This window comes from Tamandua tetradactyla, chromosome 17 (assembly GCF_023851605.1).
Source record: "Tamandua tetradactyla isolate mTamTet1 chromosome 17, mTamTet1.pri, whole genome shotgun sequence".
NCBI lineage: Eukaryota > Metazoa > Chordata > Mammalia > Pilosa > Myrmecophagidae > Tamandua > Tamandua tetradactyla.
Genome location: NC_135343.1, coordinates 9087938 through 9112315, shown reverse-complemented (window position 1 = coordinate 9112315; position 24378 = coordinate 9087938). Strand labels below are relative to the sequence as shown.

Genomic DNA, 24378 nt, shown 5'->3' with positions numbered 1-24378 from the left:
AGAAATTATTTAGGAGATCTGTTTGAACATCTTTGATTAGTTGTTCCAAACTCTATATCTCCTCTAAATTTTTAAGTTGATCATTTGGCTTGGCCATATCTTCTCATTTCTTAGTGTGTCTTTTAATTTTCTTGCTGGTATCTGGGTATCTGATTATCTTGATAAGATTATTTTGAAAATTGGTTTCCCTCTCTTGTCTAAGATTTTGCTGTTGACTGGGCTGGTGTTAAAGGTCTTCTCTGGCTCTTGGTTCATCTGTATTTTCCAGCCAAAACAAGCCAGAGTCTTACACAGGGGGTGCAGACCAGTTCCAAAGGGCTCTGGGGAAAGGATCAGGAAAGCAGCTTCCCAAGACCGCACTTTCCAAGCCTTTCTAGCAGACGGCATTCTTTGGCAACCTTTTCTCCACGGCTCTACAAAAGGAAGTTATTTTTAGCCCTCTCTCCCCTTGGTTTCTGTGGTGGGTGGAAATAATGGCACCATAGTGCTTGCGGGTGCTTGTCTGGAAAGGACCAGGGCTGCAGGACCTAGAGGATCAGTTTCGCTGGCCAACAATTGGATCAGAACTGTGCTGTGACCCCCTCTGTTCCCGAGGGGAGGGCTTCCCTGACTCTCCCAGTCCGCAGCAGCCAGCCGAGTGAGAACCAGGCTGACCGGAGCTGTCAGTCTCGATGGCGAGGGGTGTGCACCAGGAGCCATGGCCAAGTTCAGTCACTTACCGCAGTTTCTCCATCACAGTTTCTCCGTTTCTTCATCCAGCTCTTCTGACAATGGTCCTTCCCTGGTCTCCTAGGCCCCAGAACCACTGTCCTGGACACTTTTCATCTCTTCTCTAGGGGTTTTGGTGGAGGAATGAGTTCTGCTCTCCTTATTCCACTATCTTTCCAGAAGTTGTTAAAACTCAACTGTTTTTTAAAGAACATATAATTTAATTCTAAAAAAAACCTCTTTCTGTCTTGAGTCTGTATGTAATTTTTTGTACCAGGATATATTAAAATAGATTTAGCTTTAATTCAAGTTCATGGTTTATTGCCACTTGAGGATAATTAATGTTTAAAAAGTACTTACCAAGATTAGCATAATGTTTCTTTTCCTGTGTATTTGTAGATAGCTCATACATGTCTCCATGAGCACGAGCAAACCGCCAAATAAACTCTATTTCATCTCTAAACTGAAAACAAAAAATAGTATTGTACCACATTAGTTTATCTTATTAACTTGACCATACTATAAATGTTTTCTGGCACAACTTTTAAAAATTAGGCAGGTAAATGGGTATTTATAGATGAATAAATCAATGTAAAAGCATGTATAAATATATAACATTTTAAATTCAAATATCTATAGTTAAGAAGTGAGATCTAATATAGTGTGACATTTGATCTTAAAACCAATTAATATTATCTAGACACTATCTCTACCTACATAGAAGGGGAAATTGATAGATGCCAGAATCTACAAAATCCCCACTATATAATTCTTGTCTTTGGCTGCAGTAACCTCTTCTTATTTTCCTTTCTAAATATTGCTATGATACTTCAGTGGGTGTGACAGTTAATTTCATGGGTCAGCGTGAAATTGCCACTTACCAACACCCTTTCCACTGAAGTAGCCCCTTCCCTACTGGCTCGAAAAAGTTTCCATTTCTTTGGTTTGAACTCCCCCATCCTCATGTTTATTCATAAGAAGCTTGCTACACTGCAAGAAAAATTACTGTTTCTTTTCTTTTGCAGCAGCTGCTAAGGCCAACTCTGACTGGTCTCAGCATGCTGAGCCTCCATTTTAAGACCAAGCGTGATTTGCAACAGAGCATTCCCTACTAAACCAGTCACTTTAATCTGCCTTCCCCCACCTCACCCCATCCTTAGCCACTCCCTTTAGCCCACCTTTTCCATATAATATAAAAGTCCAGGCTCCATTTTCTTCAAAGACTGATCTGAGGCTTTTCCCTCTGGTCTCCCTCCTGGTTGACTATGCAATAAACTCTCTTCTTGAAATCCTGTTGACTCAGCATTGGCTTCTGCGCACATTGTGCAGATGAGCCCGCTTTTGACAGTAACAAACTTGGCTGGATTATGGTGTCCAGTTGTTTAATCAAGCAGACCCTGGCCTGATTGTTACTGTAAAGGTATTTTGTAGATGGATTGGCATCTATAGTTAATTGACTGCATCTATGGCTGACTGCATCTACAATCGGCAAAGGAGCTTGCCATCAGTAATGCAGGGAGTATCCTTGTCCAGTTGGTCTTTAAAGCTAGAACTGATGTTTTCAGAAGTCAGAAAGAAGAATTTCTGTCACAACTTGAGCCATCTTCTCCTAGGGAATTCCACTTCACCTTTATCAGAGTTTCCATCTTGTGGCTTGTCCTATGGAGTTTGGACTTACTGGACTTTAGAATCAACACTATTGGAGTTTCCAGCTTAAGGTCTGCCCTATGGAATTTGGACTTGCCAGCCCCTAGCGTCATATAAGCCAATTCCTTTAATAAATCTCTTTATATATATATATATGTATATGTATATTATTAATCTCTCTCTTATCCTGTTGCTTCTACTTTTCTAGAGAACCCTAATACAATGAGCATTTCAAATAATATCTGTAAATTAGATGATACATATTCAAAAAAGCAGCCAAATTTTTTACCTAAATTAATAATATAATCCTGACGACTTTATACAACTTTTAGGCAATGGTTAGACTTAAATTGTACAAGGAAAATAATGGAATTTATTTCTCCTTGGGATGTCGTAACTTGTCCTTGCCCCCCCCCCCCCCCCCCCCCCCCCGTTTCTTTGGTTATGGCAAATAAAGGAATGGGTTTCCCAGTTCAGGGCCAAACATTAAACACTTAAAAATGATTACCATTACAAATAGCTTTAAATACTAATGGCTGTTGTATTGCTTAATTGTAAAATAAAAAAGCCAAAAATGTATAAAACAGGCTGTGCAAACTGTGAAACAATTGTTATAGTCATAATGTGAATGGGTTAGGAAATCAAAAATTAAAACTGTACCAAACATATTTTTGTCACTCATACCTTTTCTTTGTGGTCACACAGTAGTTCAAAACTCTCCATCTTGCCAGAGTCACTCTCACGTAAATGATCTGCTTTCTTGAGAAGGGTGTCTAGATTTAATTCCTCTATATATACATTAAATTCCTGAGGGACAGGAAAGTCTTGTTCTTCTGTGTCAGTATTAGCTGTGATATACCTAAAATTGTAGAAATAATCATCAACTCCTTTGAAAGTTAGACTCTAATAGTCAGAGTGCTCCTTTTAAAATGCAAGTCAGATCATGGCACAATTCCCCATGAAGCCTTGCCATGACGCCTGAGAGAAAAGCCCAAATCCTAATGTAGTCTGCAAGGCCATGGGGGGTTTGTCCTCCACTCCCTTTACCTCTCTGACCTCATTTACTGCCACTCGCTCCTCATTCATCTCCACACTGGCCTCCTACCTGTTTCTTAAACATGCCAAGCACTCTTCTACCTCAGGACCTTTACACATGCTCTTCTCTCAGACAGGGACATAACTCACCGCATCTCCTGCATGTCTCTGCTCTATGCTATCTTCTCACTGTGGTCCACCCAGACCGCTCCGCTGTAATGCTATACCCTCCCTACTCCATCCCAGACACACTCCCTTCACCTTCAATCTCCTTTACCATGTTTGACTTTTCTTCCATAGCAGGTATCAACTTCTAACCTATTATGTAATTTACTAGTCAACTACATGTGCTGTTTTTTTTTTGTCGGTAACTGCCTACCCTGCCACCATACACGCTCCCTGATGGCGGGTCCTTGGTTTTATTAGGTGATGCATCGAAAGCCTAGAACAGCAGCTGGCACATAGTGGATACTCAATGAATATTGCTGAGAGGACAATACAGAGTTCTAGGGACTTAGTCATTACTCAAACATCCATTTTTTAAATGGCTCAAAATAACGTTCCAATGTTTAACTTAGTTTTTAAAAATTAATATACCCTCTACCATTTCATTCTTCGTGGCATGCAACACAAACTATTTTTATCTAGTTAAACACTACCCTGTCCTAAAAATATTTTAAGGACTTATGTAGGGATACATAACATAGAAGAGAACAAATTAGATTTAACATACAGGTAGTGAGGGAAAAAAGCAAGGCCAAACATGAATGAGGCCACTAAAAAATACATGTTTTAGAAATCTATACATTTGCTAAAAGGGACACAAATGGGCTGCACATCTCCTAGGAGCCAACACAGTCAGTCACATAATTCAATGGTTCCCTGTTGGAGAAAGAAAGTTTTCAGGAGTACAACTATTTCCAACACAAAGACCCCAAAAAAATTTCTTTCAAAGCTACTATAAAGAAAACATTATGTGAGATAATTACCAAATTCTTCAACAACCTTCTCTACAAATGGAAACTCCTTTCTTCCCGTTTCTTAAATCAAGAACCTTAGAAACATCCTTGACTCTTTTTTCTTTTGAGCAATAACAAGTCTGTTAGTAAATCCTGTTGGTACCACCTTAAAAATATGTCCATATTTAGCCACTTCTCACCACCTCTGCCTTGTCTTCCCATCATGTCTCCCTGCTTTCATCCATGACCCTTAGTTAGAGTCTAGTTTCAACACAGCGGCCAGAATGATCCGTGACAAATTTGAGTCAGGTCACGTTCTTCCTTTGTCCAAACCCCTCCAATGGGCGCCCAAATGAGAGTGAAAACTCAAGTCCTCACAGTGGCTCACAAGGGCCCACAGGACCTGCCCTCACCTCTGGCCCTGTGCCTGCCACTCCCTGGTTTGCGCCCAGCACCCCAGGCCCACAGGCTTCCCTGCCCTTCTTGCACACATCCTTCACCCCCCTGCCCAAAGACCTCTGCACCTGCTGTTCCTTCTGCCCAGCACATTCTTCCCTCATCCATTTCACGTCCTTCGTCAACGCCGCCTTCTCATTCTTTATATAGAAAACCTACCAGACACTACAAACGGGGAGAATAATAGGAGAGTGTAGCAAGTTGGCTGGGCATAAGAATAACATAAGAAAGTCAGTTTTGTTGCTGTAGATCAGCTGCAGGAAAAACTAAAAAGCATAATTAAAGAAAATATTCCATTTATAATCTCAGAGAACAGGAAACACCTAGGAATAAATCTAACAAAACGTATGTGAAAATTCCATGGAGGAAATGATAAAAGTTGCATTAAAAGATGTTTTAAAAAGACCTAAATACATAGAAAAATATATCAGGCTCATGACTAGGAAGACCCAGTAAAATAAAGACATGAATTTTCTCCAGATTAGTCCATAGATTCAGTGCAACTCCAGTAAAAAAAAAAAAAAAAATCAAGAATTTTCATGAATAAATTTATTAAGATGGTCTAAAAGTTAAATGGAAGAGAAAAGATCCTAGAATAGCCAGGGCATGCTTGAATAAAGAGAGCAAGGAGAGGACACTTACCCAACCAGACGTCGGACCTATCAGGAAGCTAGAACAAGACAGTGTGATACTGGCACAAGGATAAATGAGTGGTGAAACACGACAGAGCTCAGAAACAGATCCATACGCATATGGAGATGTGGGTTATAAAAGTGCTGGCATGTCAGATCAGTTGGAAGTTAAGGTGTTGAGCAGAGAAAAAAATTGGCTATTCCTATGAAAAAAAAAGATTAAATCGAAATGCTAGCTTATAATCATATTAAAACAAAGCACAACTCCAGATGATGCAAGGTCTTAAGTTTTAAAAATGCTTTTAACTCTTATTAGAAAAGTTAATAATTTTTAATGCTTGGGATAGGGAAAATTTTCTTAATCAAAACACAAAGGCACTAGCCATAAAATAAAAGATCAATAAATCTGACTACATTAAATTGATAAACTTCTATTAACCAAAAGATACCTTCAAAAATGAAAACAGACAAATTAAAAACTGGGAATAGATATTTTGTAAAACAACTGACAAAGATTAATCCCAAGAATAAATAGTTCCTAAAATTAAATTAGAAAAGCACAAGAAAATCAACAGAAATATGCTCATGATATGCAAATTGGCATTTCCAAAATGAGAAAATACGTATAGCAAATGAACACATAAAAGATGTCCACCATTCACTAGTGATTCAGGAAATAAAAATGAAGATTCAAAGGAATGTTGTTTTACATCTGTCTGATTTGCAAAATTTAAAAATCTGACAATGTCAAATGCTGCATAAGATGTCAATACACAAGACATGATGTTAAAGTAAATTGGTGAAACCAACCAAGAAAGTGCTTTGACATTACCTCCTGATACTGAACTTTTACAAACCCTAGGACCCATAATCCCAGTCACCTGCATTTGTACAAAAGGAGACAGGTGTGAATAAAGGTTTTTCATGACAAACTATATAAAAAAAGAAAGCAAGGAATGAAGAATCTGGAGGAAGGATAGTTACTAAAGGATGGGGGAAGCAAGGGAGGCAAATGGTTTGATGTGGATTATTGACTATGTCCTATCTTTTGTTTTAAGAGGTGACTCATGGATGTTTATAACATTATGAAGAATAACGAAATAAACAAGTGAATAAAAGTGGCATATGCATGGACCAATCACCAGTTTACCATGAGTTAAAGATGGTTTTTAATCTAATTCTATGTACCTGAGATATAATATAACCAAAAGAAAGTAACTAGATTAATATTAGATCACAATATTCTTTATGGAAAAAAGCATTAAATCTAAAGCAGGACATATAATAATGCCAAGTGGTTCAATCCATGAGGACGTCAGAGTGGTTATAGATTTGTATGCATCTAAAAATAAAAGCCTGAAATATATTAAAAACACAAATTGACAGAGAAAAAAGAGAAATGAACAAATCTGTATCAGAATGGGAGATTTTAATATATAAAATATAATATTTTTAATATTATATTTTTAATATAATTTTTAATATATATAATATTCAAAATATATGAAAATAGCAAAAAAATAAAGAAAAGTTAAACATTAAAATTAACAAGCTCAAATCCAACCAACATACCTAGGATTAGACACTGAATATCTGGAAAACACTATCTTCTCCAGCACATATGAAACCTTTACAAAACTGCCATGTATGCAAGTCCTCAGAGCAAACCTCAAAAGATAACAATTTCTATTATACAGACCATGTTCCCTAATCACAACGTAACTAAATTACAACTCACCACTAAAAAACAGAAAAAGAACCACTACTTAAAAATAGAATTTAAAAACACATTTCCAACTATATACCCACGAGAATGACTAAAATGGAAAAGACAACAACCACCAAGTGTCGATGAGGGTGCGTAGACAGTGGCGCTCTCATGTATGGCTGATATAAATTAGACAACTACTTTGGAAATAAGTTGAGCTACACATTCTAAAGCAGATATTTTCATGCTCTACGATCCAGCAATTTCACTCCTAGCTATCCACCCAAGAGAAATGGGTGCACATGTTCACCCAATCATAAAAGCCCTAGACTGGAGACTATCCAAATGCTTATCAAGAGCAGAGCACTTAAAGATTGTGGTATATTTACACAACAGAAGACTATTTGGCAATAAGAATGAATGATCTGTAACTACACACAACAAAATGGATGAATGTCACAACCTATTAGATGACAGAAGCCAGATACAAATTATTTCATGAAAAGGTTTTATATAAATGTGTGCTTTCATTTGTATAAAGTAGAAAAGCAAGAGGGACTCATCTATACTTTTAGAACTCAAGATGGGTTATCATCATTGGTGCCAGAGGTGAGAGGTGATGGAAAAGCGAATGTTGGGAATCAGCTGAGGTGTTGATAATATTCTGCCTCTTACCTGGGTGCTGGTTTCACAGTTGAATTCAGCTTGTAAACATTCATTACATCTTTGCACGTGCACTATATTTCAAAAAGTCTAAAACTAATTTTAAAAACATACACCCACATAATCACAGGTAAGAGAAAAGTAAGAGAAGAAAGTAAGAAGTCATTGATAAACCACACTGGGTATGAAACAAAGCCATTATTACTATAGAGAAGGCACAGCTTTTAAATGACAGATTCTCATGAACAAAGTTTATGCAAATATATTTGAAAATTTAATGAATAGACACCTAGAGAAATATAACTGAATAAAACTGCTCAAGACAAAATCAAGCAATTAGGCAAAAAATAAAAGAAAAGGTGCCCAAAATGGAAAAAAAGAAGTACAGCTATCTCAATTGGCAGATAACTTGATCTTGTATGTAGAAAATCCTAATGAATCCATATACAAAAACTATCAGAACTAATGAATAAGCTCATCAAGGTTAGAGAGTATGAGGTTAACATAAAACTCAATGGTATTTCTGTAACATTAGCAGCAAGCAATCTGAAAATGAAATGAAGAAAGTTTGAGTTACAATAGCATCAAAAAATAAAATATTTAGGAATACTTTTAACAAAAGAAGTGCAAGACTTGTATACTGTAAACTACAAAACACTGATAATAAATGAAATATATCCCCATATTTGTGGATTGGAAGACTTAGTATTGTTAAATTGATCTACAGATTCAATGCAATCCCTATCAAAATTCCAGTTAGCTTTCTTTTTTTCAGAAATAGGTAAGTTGATTTTAAAATTCATCTGGGAATGCAAGGGACCCAAAAATTACCAAATCAATCTAGGCAATTTTGGAAAGACACACTCTTCTGAATTTCAAATTTTATTACAATAATCAAGACAGTGTGGTACTGGAATAGGACAGACATATAGATCATTGGAACAGAATTAAGGATCCAGATAAACCCTTACATTTATAGTTAACTGAGTTCCAACAGGATGCCAAGACAATTTGGTGAAGGAGACAATGGTGAGGGGAACACTGGATAGTCACCTGCAAAAGAATAAATTTGGACCCTCTACCTGGGACTATCCATAAAACTCACTCAAAATGTGTCAAAATCTAAATGGAAGTGCTAAAACTATAAAACTCTTAAGAGAAGACATAGGAGTAAATCTTCATAATCTTAGATTAGACAATGGATTCTTAGATATGGCACTAAAAGCACAAGTGACAAAAGAAGTAGGTGAATTAGATTTCATCAAAATTAAAAACGTTTGCACTTCAAAGGACAACCCACAGAATGAGAGAAAATATTTCCAAATCACGTATCTGAAAAGGGACTGTTTATATACAGAATACAGAAACAATTTGACAACAAAACTACAACCCAATTTAAAAAATGGGCAAAAATTCTGAATAGACAATTCTCCAAAGATGTTATAAAAATGGCCATTAAGCCCATGAAAAGATGCTCAATATCATCAGTCATTAGAGAAATGTAAATCAAAACCACAGTGAGATAACTTCACACCTACCAGGATGGCTAGAAACAAAAGACGATAACAGTAAGTGTTGACAGAGATGTGAAGAAATTAGAACCATCATCTATTGCTGCTGGGCTTGTAAAAATGGTACCAGCCATTTAGAAAATACATTAGCGGGTCCTCAGAAATATTAAACATAGAATTATCATATGACTCGGTAATTCATCCCTAAGTGTATGTCCCAAAGAAATAAAAACAGAGATCATAGCAGCATTATTCATTAAAACCAAAAAGTGGAATCCACCCCAGAGTCCATCAAATGAATGGGTCACCAAAATAAGGTAAATCCATACAATGGAACATTATTCGATAATAAAAAGGAATCAAGTACTGATACATGTTACCACAAGGATGAGCGTTAAACTGTGGTGCTGAGGGAAGGCCACGTGGTATACAATTTATTCTCACTCAAGTGAGGGGAGGGGCTTCTGTAAGAACTTTCCCAGTGATTGCTGCACGCTATTGAGTGCCTGGCGATTTGAGCAGCCCTTTGAAGACAGGATAAAGTCTGAGGTGACCTTATGTCAGGAATTTCAATAGCTGAAGAGTTGTTTCCATCTTGACACCTGACAGAAATGTTTTCATCATCAAAAGGGCCTGAGGTGACTTCACTTTGAGATGGGATAAAGCGAGCAGCAATTTTACAAGATGAAGAAAATTCAGCATTAGGAAGACAACTGAAAGTTACACCTTGACAGGGGTGCTGGTGATTTGGACTTTGAGAACCAGGAGAAAAGGAATCTTTCTTTAATTGGTCTCTTCCACGAATATCAGCAGCAATTCCAATTTTTTGTGAGGAAGAGGAAACAACAATTGGATGAGAAATGAATGCTGCTGTAGGTCGGCAAATGGTGGCCACGTCAACAGTTTTTCTACGAGTTGAAGAAGTATCTTTTGTTCCAAGATTTATAAAATGTTTACTGTAATATTCAGGAGAAGAAAATCTTCTATATTTTTGAGCATCTGCAGGACTTGCGTCTTCAGAGAAGATCTGTACTCCATTCAGAGCACAAATGTTTTGAAAACTTGTTTGAGCATCAAAAAAAGTATCACTGTCATAACAGGAAATTATATTAAGCTTAGGGGAAGAGAAAAATGCTCGGAATCTAGGGACAAAAAGGGACGCCCCTGTAGAAGTGTTTAAGTCACCCAAGTGCCTTTTCTCTTGAGAATCAAAGTTAGCTCTACTTTGATGCTGAGAAGGAAAAAAATTGCTTTTTTGAACTTTAGGGAATATAGATCGTTTTTTTCCAGAGAAAGGCAAGTAAACAGATGTACTTGATCGAGCGGAAAAAAAAACTTTTACTTCCTCCAGATGAACTTTTATGCACTGCAAGATGAGGTGTCTTAAGGCCAAGGGAAATAGAGTCTCCATTGTGCAGGGGTTCTGAAGTAGTTTGATCTTCAGAAAAATTGGATTGGAAGCTCTGGTCCTCTTTGCAGCAGCTGGAGTGAGAAAAGTGTCAAATGAGGAAAAAAAATAGGGAGGAGAGATGAAGACCTGCCAAGCTCCTGAAAAATAATATACACTTTACCAACAGGGAAACAACAAAGGATAAAAAAAAAATAATGACAACTGAAGTTGATGGTCACAAAAATGTACCCAAAAGGATGCCTGAGACTAAAAGCTTGTTATCTCTACCTATTTACATAGTACCTGCCCAGTTCATTAAACTTTGGGGAGATAAATTGAAAGACTCAAGGAGGCAGGCAGAAATAAACAGCAAGGGGGAAGGTCACAGTGGCTCAGCAGGCAGAGTCCTTGCCTGCCATGCCGGGTTCGATTCCCGGTGCCTGCCCCTGCCAAAAAAAACAAAAGAAACAGCAAGGGAAACATATGCAAGAGAATTACAACTAAAGGATCCCCCCAAATGAAAAGGCAGAACTTTCTTTTTTAAAAATAAAATCTCTGTTTGAGATTATTAAACTACTGTATTTAAAGGGGTTAAGTGGAATACATTTATACCCTGCTGACTATTTACATTTTAAAGTATTAACCATGGAGGAAGCAGTACCTCTCTGGAAAGAATCTTTCAGTTAAATATCCAGACCTTCCAGATATCCAATTATTGTGGGAAATCAATGGGAGCATTAAAGCTTGGTTTATGAATATGTTCAATGTTCCTTAGCAAAAGAAATATGGAGAGCTTTTTTTTAAAGCCTACCTTAAGCATTTTCCCATAATGAATTTAATCCAAAGTAGATCTCTCCCTTCCCTTCTAGGTCATCATCCTTAAACTGTAAATGTCCTGTATAGGTGGAACAAGGCAGGAGACTGAATGCTTAAGCTGTATGTGGACTCAACACGGCAATGACACAATGTGATGGCAGCAGACTCTAGAATGTAACGACATCAGTTTAGAATAAAACTGTTCTGTGGCTCACTCTTCTGAAAAGTCGCAATCTAAGTGACTGTGGATTGTATATTCTGACTTAATTACTGTCAAGGAATGGGCCAACAAATCAGGGAGCGAGAAAACAGCAGATGAGGACACGAACATACATGAAATCTGCACAACTGTTCAAGGGAACGTTCTCTCTTGCCGGCTGCCCTCTACACTTCTGGCTTAGATGACTTTTCTTTCATCTGAATACTCTTTACACCAGGTTTTTACCCCTTTTGGGGATATGGAGAAGTGACTGTTACAGACTTTGGCTGAAGATATATTGAGAAGGGAAAAAAGACAGCTAGCAAATGTCATTGCCCCCCATGGAACAGCCTTCGTCTGCTGTGGCAGTGAAGTATGACATCTGATTGCTGGCTCCCATGCACAGATGCGCAGTGCCACTTCTCAGCACCCCTTGGGGTGCTCAGTATGTACAGACTTAAAAGAGTTATTAGACAGGAAGCAATGTCCTCTCCTTTCCAACCCAATTTGTGGTTATGTCTCCACAGCAGGTGCCTGTGGGTGTAGTTATTTATGGCATAAAACACCCCCTTCAAATACTTGTATTTACTTCTCCAAACTCTGACTCTATATCCTACTATCACCTCATGCCTTTCTTTCTTCCTAATGCTGCTCCTTTGCAGAGCTTTAAGGCTCTCTAATTCTCACCGTGCAACTGTCAGATTTGTGAGTTAATTTTACCCTGCTCATAATAAGTTAGACTGTTACTGTTTTTGTGGATGCTGGCAGAAGACATGAGATCCCCGGCTCTGAGACAAAGGACTTCCCGGCAGAGCAAACAGCTCGAGCCCCAGCATCTATGCACTCCCCCTGGCCCCAGGTCTCAGGGTGGAAAAGGGGACGACCCAGAAGGCACATGTGCCATGGGCTGCGTTATAAGAAAAGAACCCTGAGCTTGAGAATCTACCACTTTTAGAGCAAGCAGAAGCAAATCTCCTCAATTCTCTTTGTCTTGGAATGAAGCATAACCTCACTCTTCAAGGTTCTTGCCAAAACCTGAGAATTAGCCCAGGGAAAGAGGGGTCAGGGCCTCATATCTCGGCACACACAGTGACGCGTGTAGGAGCATATAAGACCAGACACTCTCTCTCTCTACAGAAATCAATCATTTTTTCCCCTTTCTTGTGAGACTGTGGTCTGCTGCCCCTCAGGCACCCTAAGATCTATGACTGCGTTTCCCAAAAGGACAGCTCTTATAAATTGTAGCCATAGTAAATATAACACTTGTAAGGCTCCTATAAGAAATTTCCCTTTTCAAATCTGGGTCAGTTTGCTGTCTAACGTTGTCACCAAAGGCCTTTCAGAGAAGCAGCTGCCCACTGAGACACCCCAAGGAGACGACGAGGTTCTGACGAGATCTCAACACCACCAATCAGTTCTGCCCAACAGAGGTAAGAGGCCAGGCTATTTCCCTCACTGAAGCAAATAAGTGATTATCCACCCAAACAACAGGGGCTTCCGTGCGTGTGTGATGGGGGAAGAGGCCAGACATTTGAAGGAAAAGAAATCTCATGCTAGCGTGGGTGGTATCTGGAGGTTGTTCTATATTGTTCTGGGTTGAGAACATACCTAAATCGCTACATGTCCCTAAACTGTCTCCCCATTGCCTACCTTTTAAGGGCACAGAAATCAGACCTAGACTGAGCCCCAAAAAGGTTTATAATAGTAAGCACCTAAACACTGCTCCTTGTCCATTCCCAATTCTCTCCATTCTATCAGTTCCACAACCCCTGGTGCCTTCTGCTCTCAACCGGCCCTATAGTCACATGAACCTCCTCTTTCCCCATTATTGTCCTCTCTATTCCGACCAAAATCAATGCTCCATCATGATGCCTTATTGTGCTCCAGAAACACCTAGTTACCTGCAACATCATTAAATCTACCATTTCACCATTTCTCAGCTAGATGTTAGGAAATCTCAGAGCTTCTCAAACTTTCGAGTGCACCAGAGTCACCCGGACAGCCTGTTAAAAAGCAGATTCCTGGGCACCATCCCCAGAGATTCCAATGCAGTAGGTCTTGCGTAAGGCTAGAAAATGTGCATTTCCAATAAACTCCCAGGCAAGATGGGATGTCGATGCCGCTGGCCCATGGACCACATTTTGAGCAGCTCAGTTTTAGAGCATCTGAGACAAGAACAGCCAACGGAGTCAAGGTTGCAGGACCTGCGCAGTTGCTGCACAGCAGCGTCCTAGCTGATGCGAAGGACCTCAGGACAAAGTGTCCCTCCTCTTGGTGCCTAGATGATAAGTCCCTTCAGGAACCTAGACTGACCCGAGGGGAAGGAGGAGGAAGTGGGGAGAACCCAGAATGTGACCGAATCTTGAGTGTGAAGATTCGAGCTCTACATTAGAAATGACTGAATCGGTTTAAATGGGCAAGCTCAAGGTCTCCCACATTAGCCAAAACAGAGCTAGTCTGAATTCAGAAGAAATATTGGTTGGGGATTGCCAAACAATTTGATAGGCTATTTTTAGAATCCCTGATCCACACATTAATCCCTTTAAAAGGAAACTAATAAAATTCACCAATAGTAGTTACTAAATGTTGTATAAGTATTCAGTAAAGACATAGAAACAATACAGTGTCAACGGATTGTTTGAACTGATCCAATAACAAGTCAGGAGCAGTCTTGGAAAAAAAACAATAGAAACAAAAAATACATGTTTTAGTTCAACATGTACAGATGTGTCCTAGCAACATCAGGCGGCTTATTTTCTCACCTGCGCTCTCAGCATCCTCAGCCTTTGCCTCTCTATCAACACCCCCTGCAAATCCCAGTTGGATCAATTCAACCCTCCGACTTCTCCACTCCCATACATGAAATGCCAAGTCCTGCTGAAAACAAACTCCCAACAGCACAGACTTGTACACAGCCTTAGGTGCCAACTGGGACTAGAATCTGAAGGGCGATCCTTACTTATGTTCCCAGAGAACTTCCTCTTCTGTCCCCCACAACGGCTCTCTCAAATTTTCTTCATCTCGTCATTCATTCATGAATGCAGTCGCGTGCCAGGAACTGAGCTGCGTACCGGGGACCACACCAAACGCAGCGGCCCCAGCCCTCGAGGAGGTCAGAGCCCCATGAGCGGGACACCGAGGGAGGACAGGGAGGAGAGGTGCAGGCAGGGGAGGACCCGAGGGTCACAACCCTCTTTCTCCAATGCCCTTGGCTAGCCATCCCCCCAGTTTAGTAGGCAACCTACAGTTCCGCTTCCCTAAGGAAATTAGGGTCACGTGGCAGGAACTCCTTCCACTCTGGCCCTTACTCCCGTACGGGTGTCTACCCTGTATTTAATAGAATCTAAAATGCCTTCAATTGTAAGAAAGGAAAAAAAATAGCACTGCCAGTTAAACTATGAGGAAGTGCCATGATGTCGCTAATTGGTGGTAAGATGCATCTCGATTCAGGATATATTAATGTGAAAAATGTTCATCTAGAATCAATGACATACAGTGTGTCCACACCCACCTGAGTCTGCTTAGTTAGGGTGGGTTTAAAAGGGGGTGCCCACCTTGAAAGGTTAAGTCAGCAGGTGCTTCACACACACCTATCCCTCTCCTTTTATCTCCCAAGATGCTGTTTTTCGATCACTCTGACACTCCACACTTCCTTAAATGTGGCTGAGGAAGGAAGAGGCAGTTTAACACAGTGGGTAAACGTGTAGACACTGCCTCTTACTATGAGTTACCAAGCTGTTCCCAGACTCCATTTCCTTATCTCTAAAATGAAGATAATTGTATGGTCTTCCTCAGAGATGTTTATATGAGCAATAGGGAAATAAAGTGTGGAATATTCATACAATGGAACAGCAATGGAAAACAATTAAATGTTTCTATGTATCATATGGAAAAATCTAAAAAAAACATTTAATGCAAAAACAAGTTGCAAAATATTACATAGCACATAGTGAAGCTTATGTAAATTTTAAGAACAAAAGGTCATTTATGTATTGTTTATGTAAACATGCATATGTAAGAAAAACATCAGAACTTTCAAGGTGTGACAGTTAATTTCATGTGTCAACTTGACCAGGTTATGGTGTCCTGTTTGGTGAAGAAGCACTAACCTGATTGTCACTGTGAAGGTATTTTGTGGATTTGACTTATTAATCAATTGATTCCATCTATGGCTGATTGCATCTACAATCAACAAAGGAGAAAAGGAGAATGCCTTCAGCAGTGAGAAAAGTTTCATCCAATCAGATGAAGGCCTTGAAGGGACAACTGATGATTTCAGCAGTCAGAAAGGAGAATTTCTCTCTCTTCTTGGGCCAGCCAGCTTCTCCTGGGGAATCTGTCACCTTCATTGGATTTCCCAACTTCTCTCCCTCTCTCTCTCTTCCTCTCCCTCTTCCTCCTGTGAGTTCTGTTTCTCTGTAGCATTCTGACTAATACACAAGGAAAGAATGCACACCAACTTCAGGATAATGGTTACCACTCAGAGAAAAGAGTCTAAAGGGATTTCAATTATATGTATAATATTTTATCTAAAAGAATGCTCTGAAACAAAAACAATTGTTTTTGAAATTTGACTACCATAACATTAAGGAATACAGAGTCACCACATAATGAATATCTGAATCTGTACTGATTTGCAAGCCTTGTCAAGAGTAAATAATGGTAATAGTAAAAATACAAATGAACAAAAAGCAAGATCTGTACTTTGACTTATGAAAATGAAAGCTAAAGAGGTTTAACCAAAACCTCTAAAGTTTGTATTTGTACTTTTCTACCATCATCTAAACTACCAAGCATTAGATTCCTTTTATTATGCTGGTGTTCTTTTGAGAGTATATTAGTAGGATTTCTGGTTCTTTTCATATAATCAGTATGGTGTTCTGTGGATATTACCTGAGGGGGTATTATATGACCCTAACATCAAATGAAAATAACTAGGATCAAGAATCAAAAGATAAAATGCTCCACCTAATAGATTTTTCTAATTCTGAGACAGATTTATTCTTCCTAAAGCTCACAGTGAAATGGGATATTACTTTAAACTGGAATAAGATTTAATTTTTTTTAAATGAGGTTCTAAAGCTTTAAAGAGAACTGTAATTTAAATAACACTTTTAAACACATAGTTTGATAGGACAATAGAGGCTGAATATGACAGAGAAGAGATGTGGGCAGCATGAAAAAGGAAAATAAACTAAAAAGTTTTCCAAAATAAAGGACTTAAATTCAAATTGAAAACATCAATGGGAAGTAGTGACCTTAAAAATATTTTTCTCTACCCTGCCCTTAAAGGGTCTCACCCTTCCTAAACACAGGTCTTCTTCATACCCTCAGTCGCTGGTGTCTAATACATTGCTCACAGAAAGGAACCAAGGCTTCCGAGGCAGTGGTTGGTCCCACGTCTTGGAGCAGAGACAAAAACCAAGAGCAGTCAAAACATATTATTACCAAGAGGCAAAGGACGCCTTCCCAGATGTTCCCAGTGGGGCTGAAAAAGACAAGGAAACAACCTCAAAAGGCCTTCTGAACGCCGGGGTCTGAGAACCTGAGCGTCAGCTGCCATCACCTTCATCACTAATTAGATGAAGCGAGTAGAATCTGGAAAAGTCACCAATTCACAAGTCCATGATGACGCTCACATGCTAAGGGAAGGCACACAGGAAATTTGGTCATGTTTACAGAAAATGCATTCTACTCATCTTCTCAAACTGCCATGCTTTTGTCAATAACCAAGGATAGACAGGATATAATTAGAGATTTTCCACCTTTTTTTTCTTGTGTGTGGAAAATTAATAGCATTGGTCGGTTGTGCCTGATACCTTATTTTACTGAAAGATGTCACGTGAAAACTGCAAGGCAGCTCTCCCAAAAGATACATTTTACCAAAAGGTAAATTCAGAACATGTCATTGTGGTTAATTTTGCTATCAAGGATGTGCTAAATATTTCTGTATTTTATTTCATTCAAACCAAGTTTTTGGCTTTTCTCTGTTTGCTTGTTTCATCGACTTTCTTAAAGTGGGACTAAATAGGAAAAAAATTCTCTCCCTCTTCCTTAAGCACCATTCACTGTAATCTATTCTCGATCATTAGAGCTGGATTACGTCTACTCCAGCACTTCTTTGCCAACAAAGGCACCGGGATTAAGATTAAGCAAGAGGAGGGAATGCCTTACTTGACATGGATCTTAAAGTTTAGATGGATCCAGTTTTTTTTACCAACCACATGTCTTAGTTTTCTAGAGCTGCCAAAAAAAGAGTACCACAAAGCAGGTGGCTTAAAATAATAGGAATTTATTGTCTCACCGTGCTGGAGAGTAGCAGTCCCAAACCAAAGACCAGCAGAGCCAGGCTCCATCTGAAACCTGCAGCCTCTTCTAGCTTCTCGAGTTTGCCTGCAATCCCTGACATTCCTTCACTTGTGGACGCATCTCTGCCTCCACCTCCATGCAGCCTGCTTTCTTTGTGTCCATCTTCAGCTGGCTTCCACCCGTCTCCTCTCCCCTTCTTATAAGGACATCAATCACACTGAATTAAGACGCACCCTAATTCAGCTTGACCTCGTTTTAAAATAGACATCTTCAAAGAGCCTATTTTCAAATAAGGTCACATACAGAGGACCGGGTATTAGGACTTGAACATGTCTTTTGGGGGAACGCAATTCAACCCATAACACCGCCTACGACAGTCAATCACACATTTCTCAAATCCTCTTTGATTGACTCCACATAAAAAAAATTATGCCAATATTATTACTCGAGATTAAGTCCCATAATTACCTCGTTTCTATTTGTCTTAAACTCATCTTGATTTCAGAGGTTGTCAATATTTAAGATTTTTAGAATTTCTCCAACATGACTATGCTCAATTTAACTAGAACCTTTTCAGATTGCGGCCACCCATCCTCCCCCAGGGCTACCCCCTTTCCCCATCGGTCCAGCGGGTCTTCTCTGGCTGGTCCCTAGTTCATTGCATTCCTTCTCGGCTGCCAGAACTGCACACAGGACTCCTGAAGAGGGAGCACAGTGGTTTACCTGCGGGTGGGCAGTCATCTGGCTGGTTTTCAATAGCCCGCAGTGATGGTCAATATCACACTGGGGTTTTCGGCTTCATGAGAACGAGACCGATGCCCTCTATAGCCTTTACAGTTACCGGATCTCTTTTCTGTGTACAGTTCTGAATTATTTCTAATCATTTTAGATTCCTTTTCAACACATCACTTGCCTATTTTAACACTAGTCTAGAAGGGTTTTGTTTTGTTTTAATTCAGGGACGCATTTTTAAGACCTTCCTATGATCAGGAGCCATCATTTCAGCTCTCCCTATTTCTCACATACCTGTTCTAGCCCCTACACACAGAACTAATTCCGCTTCTAGTATTGACCTCCAAAGACCCGATCAATTACTTACACTTCGTTATCTATTAAATCACCCTTGTATCCTATCCTTTATTCCTTCTCTCCAGATCCCACCACTCATTTCTATGGTAATCCAGTAGATAATCTGTAAGAATTTGAGAATTTTGCCACGCGAAGGAGGACTCCAAGAGACGTTCTCTCATGCAACACGCAAGGGGTTTATTTTCCACACATGTGTGGGGCTCGCTGAACACGCAGGAACAGAGAGCCCCCCGCCTGAGCTTGTAAAAGTTTTTAAAAGGGGTAAGATGAGGGGGGGTGGGGGTCGAGCATGGGTCACAGGTGCTGTTTTGCAAAAAGCAGATAAGAGCAGTTTTACAACAAGCACTTTTAACAGTTTCACAGCGAGCATTTCTTGAGCATGAGTCATGGGAGTGGCTATTGCAGATAGCCGCAGTTTTACAACAAGTGATTCAGGCGCAAGGAGTCATGGGGGGGAAGGGCGAGAAACAGATAACCGCCCTAGGAAAGGCTCGGATTGTTTATTTTCAACCTGATGGGGCCCATAATTCTTTTCTTTATAATTCTTAACTCACACCAAATGCATAGCCATGAATATAAAATGACACAAATGCTTTTGCTGGATATTTCAGAAGCTAAAATATATGTAAATAGCGAAATTAAGCAGGAAAAATTAGCTACTGTTAAGCTTTATAAAATCCCTTTTTACATTCCCCACTCCTTTTCGTATATATCTCTAATCTTAGAGATTTTCTGGATTATTTAACACTGAGTACTGTTGTCTGATGAGCATTAGTTTGACATTTCCAATCTGCCCCTGTAAAAACTGTATAATTTTATTTAGAATACATGGTCCTATAGTTATTATTAAAAGTAACACAGTTAAGGGCCCAGCGAGAGCAGATAATAGCGTTGTCAACCAGGGGGACTTAGTAAACCAAGATTCAAACCACCCCTGTTGCGCCTCTCGTTCTTTTTGTCTTTCACGAAGGCGAAGGCGCTCTCTGAGTTTTGTCATGGACTCTTTAACAACACCAGAGTGATCCGCATAGAAACAGCACTGTTCTTTTAAAGCTGCACATAGTACCCCCTCTTTAAGGAAAAGTAAGTCAAGTCCCCACCTATTCTGCAGAACTACTTCTGAAAGGGAGGTTAGAGAGTTCTGAAGGGCTGAGACAGATCTTTCTATTTCTTTTAAGTCTTGATCTATCGTGGCCTGTAATTGACTGTTTTGTTGATTGCTATGTACAATGGCAACAGTCCCTGTGCCTATACCGGCAGCGACACTTACCCCCATAAGGACTGCTAGAGTTATTGAGATTGGTTCTCTTTTGCATCTGATTTGGCTTATTAGTGTAGTTTCTAATTCTGTCTCTGAATGATAGAGAATTCGGGGGTATATAGAAACTAATACACAATAGTTGACAGAGTTGTTAAAAACCTTTGTAGATACACAAGGGATAATTCCGGTGTCACATGCCCACTTTAAACCTGGGGGAGGTTGGAGGAATTTATTATTATCTTGGGTTTGGTTAATGGTGGCACATAAGATTTTAACGTGGGGAGGAGGGTTACCTATACAAGTTCCTTGTCCCGTAACTTCAGACAAGGTGAGTTTATGGTCGCTGTCCCAGTCGCAAGACGTGCCATTAGGGAGGATGGTATATGACTTATTTATAGCTATTCCTTCATAATAGGGCGGCGAAGCCGACAGGCAAAGCCAGCATGACTGGGTGAGATTAGCTCGGGAGTGATTGAGGGCAGAAAAGGCTCCTAGAATTAGGTTGTATAATCGGTTACCGGGAGTTCCTGGATTGTGGAGAGTCGAAAGGGGTGGAGAAGTGGGAATTATGGAACTCGTGGGGTTCCAGGGAGTATGGCTAGGCCTTCATGAGGGCGCAGGTTCTGTACGAGGCCCTGAGTTTTTCATAGTCAGAACAGGGTTGGGGGCTATCCGGATAGCTTTTTGGGGAATCTCTTCCTTCTTAATGAACATCGGTACCCCCGTCTGTGCCGGCTTCGTAGAATCTGGTTCCCCAGGTCTTTCCAGTTATCCAACTATCATCTGAAGGGTTAGTGATATTAAGCCAAATTTTATCACAAGGGTTGTATGAGTAATCTGTTTTAAGACTAGCACCTGTGGCGTGGGCCCTGAGACGCTCCCTGAGCCACCTTTCAGACCCACAGCCTCCGCAGTTAGTACAGTTCCATTGGAATCCTATTTTGAGGAAGGGGTCGCCTGAGGTTGTCCATTTTGTTGCTAAGGTTTCACAGCCCCAGTAGGCACAATAATAATGTCCTAGGCTGTTACAATAACTTCTACCCGGATTGGATGCAGGGCATAGATAAATGGGGGTCAGGTCACAACAGGGTTCGTCCCCCACAGTGGTAAGTTTACAAGGGGGTACCAGGAACGAAGGCCCCCCTGCTCCCTCCCAAGTTTTTATAGTCTTCCCATTTTCCCATCTGGATATTGTCCATTTCCAAGGCTTATGCGGGTTGGAATTGGGTTCCCCTGGGGGAAGGAGGAGAAGAAGTAGTAACCCTACGAACCCGCAGCTTGAGAGGATTGTCAGTCCTTTCCAGTTTCCACTGGGACTCAGAGGGCGAAGGCGCAGGTTTGAGATGAGACGCATGGATCCAGGATGCGATGCCATCGATCTTGACTGCGGTGGGGGTGGTCAAGAGTACTTGATACGGTCCTTTCCAGCGAGGTTCAAGAGTCTGTACCTGGTGGCGGTGGACGTAGACGAAGTCTCCCACCTGATATTGATGCGGAGTTCTGTTGTCTCCTGGCTGGTAGGAGGTGGAGAGCTGCCGCCACAGGAACCACTGGGCTTTTTCCAAGGCTCGCAGCCTGTCAAGCAAGGGGGTATGAAGGGAACTATTAATCTCTAGAATGGAGGACATGTCCTTGACTGGAGGTGGCGCTCCATATAGGATTTCATAAGGGGTTAGATTACACAAGAGAGCAGAGGGGGTATTCCTGGCTCTGAACAGGGCATAAGGCAGGAGCATGGTCCAATCTTTCAAGCCAGTCTCTATAGCTAATTTGGTTAGGGTCTCTTTAATTGTCCTGTTCATTCTTTCTACCTGTCCTGAGCTTTGGGGTCTGTATGCACAATGCAATTTCCAATCAATCCCCAATATCCTGGCCACCCCCTGACTTACCTGGGCTACAAATGCGGGTCCGTTATCTGACCCTATTACCTTTGGTAGACTGAACCGGGGAAAAATTTCTTCCATAATCTTCTTGACTACGACCTGGGCCGTTTCTCTCTTAGTTGGGTAGGCTTCAACCCATCCTGAAAAGGTGTCTACAAAAACTAGTAAGTATTTAAGTCCATACTTTGCAGGTTTAATTTCAGTAAAGTCGACTTCCCAGAACTGCCCAGGTCGAGTTCCCCTTAGTCTTTTTCCGTTAGGAGTTTTTGTGGGGTAGGCGTTTACAATTTGACATGCCTGACATTCTCTGGCTACGCGATCTGCCAGTTCTTTCCTTTTTGAGGCTGTCAGAGGGTACAATTCCCTCTGGTCTTGCAGGAGCTGCTGTAGTTTCCCTGTCCCCAGGTGAGTGAGCTGATGGACCTGCTGTATGTAAGCTAGGGCTTCCGATTCTCCTTGGGGTGTAACCTCAGATAGTGTTTCAGGAGGTTGCTGGTTTTCTTTGGTTACTAGGACCAAGTTTACAGGGTCCCTTACTGCTGCCGCTTTTGCTTCTTCATCTGCTCGCTTATTACCCATGGTTATTGGGTCCGAGCCCCTTTGGTGGCTAGCACAGTGGACAATGGCCAGTTCTTTGGGAAGCATGACTGCTGCCAGGAGTTTAAGAATTTCCTCTTTGTGTTTGATTTCTTTACCAGCTGAGGTTAATAGCCCTCTTTGTTGGTAAATTGCCCCATGTACGTGGGCAGTAGCAAAGGCATAACGGCTATCTGTATAGATAGTCACTCGCTTTTTTTTTGCTAATTCTAGAGCTTTTGTGAGGGCAATTAGTTCAGCCTTTTGGGCAGATGTTCCCTCCGGGAGGCTAGAAGACCAAATAACTTTTGTCCCACTGACTACCGCCGCTCCCGCTCGCCTCTTACCGTGTTGGAGAAAGCTGCTTCCGTCCGAAAACCAGGTTACCTCCGAGTTAGGTAATGGTTGATCTTTTAAGTCTCTGCGGATTCCGGTCTCTTCAGCTAATATCTCTTGGCAAGTGTGCAGCACAGGTCCCGCAGTCTCGTCCGGGAGCAGGGTAGCCGGGTTTAAAGCTGACGGGGCCCCGAAAGTCACCCTGTCTTTGTCTAGGAGGATGCTCTGATAGTGAGTAATTCTGGCATTTGACATCCATCTATCTGGAGGCTGGCGGATTATGCTCTCCAGGGCGTGAGGGGCTATTATGGTCCGCTTCTGTCCTAGAGTGAGTTTGTCTGCGTCTTTTGCCAGGAGGGCAGCTGCCGCGATGGCCTTGAGACAGCGTGGCCATCCGCTGGCAACTGAATCTAATCGCTTGGACAGATAGGCCACCGGTCTCCTCCAGGGGCCTAAAGCCTGTGTTAGGAGCCCTTAGCCACGCCTCTCCTTTCTTCTATGTAAAGCGTGAAAGGTTTATTCATGTCTGGGAGGGTTAAAGCTGGAGCTGACAGGAGCGCTTTCTTAATGCTGTCAAAGGCTTCCTGCTGTGCTATTCCCCACTGGAAATCAGCGCTCCCTTTGAGCAAGGGGTATGTCATGGTTAGGGACAGGTGTCAACTTGGCCAAGTTGTGGTACCTGTTCATCTGATTGGGCAAGCGCTGGCCTGTCTGTTGCAATGAGGACATTTCATAGGATTAGGTCATGATCACGTCAGCTACATCCACAGCTGATTCCATTTGTAATCAGCCAAAGGGGAGTGTCTTCTGCAATTCGTGATGCTAAATCCAATCATGGGAAGCCTTTTAAGGAGGACTCAGAGGAGACAGGTTGCATTCCTGCTTTGACTGGTGAGCCTCTCCTGTGGAGTTCATCCAGGCCATCCATTGGAGTCATCGGCTTCGCAGCCTGCCCTGTGGATTTTGGACTCTGCATTCCTACGGTCACGTGAGACACTTTCATAAATTTTATATTTGCAAGTGTTCCCTGTTGATTCTGTTTCTCTAGAGAACCCTAACTAATACAGGGTATAATGGGGCAGCAAGGGTTGCAAACCCTGGGATCCACAACTGGCAGAATCCCGCTGTCCCTAAGAACTCTCGTAGCTGCTTTCGGGTTGTGGGCGGGGGTATCTGTGTTACAGTTTTCTTTCTAGCCTC

At 41.0% G+C, this 24378-nt stretch overlaps 1 protein-coding gene across 5 annotated transcripts in view; it reads right to left on the bottom strand.

Moving 5' to 3' along the window:
- RMDN2 (regulator of microtubule dynamics 2) overlaps window positions 1-24378 on the bottom strand; it is a 118232-nt gene that overhangs the window by 57107 nt on the left and 36747 nt on the right. For 3 of the 5 annotated variants that reach the window (XM_077134018.1, XM_077134016.1, XM_077134017.1), the window contains exons 3-4: window positions 3040-3214; window positions 1069-1171 (exon numbers count right to left, since the gene is read on the bottom strand). In XM_077134018.1, coding sequence (XP_076990133.1) covers window positions 1069-1171; window positions 3040-3214 — 278 coding nt within the window. Of the gene's footprint in view, window positions 1-1068; window positions 1172-3039; window positions 3215-9873; window positions 10802-11520; window positions 11961-24378 lie in introns of those variants that run through there. The other 2 variants (XM_077134015.1, XM_077134019.1) reach the window with 2 other exon arrangements.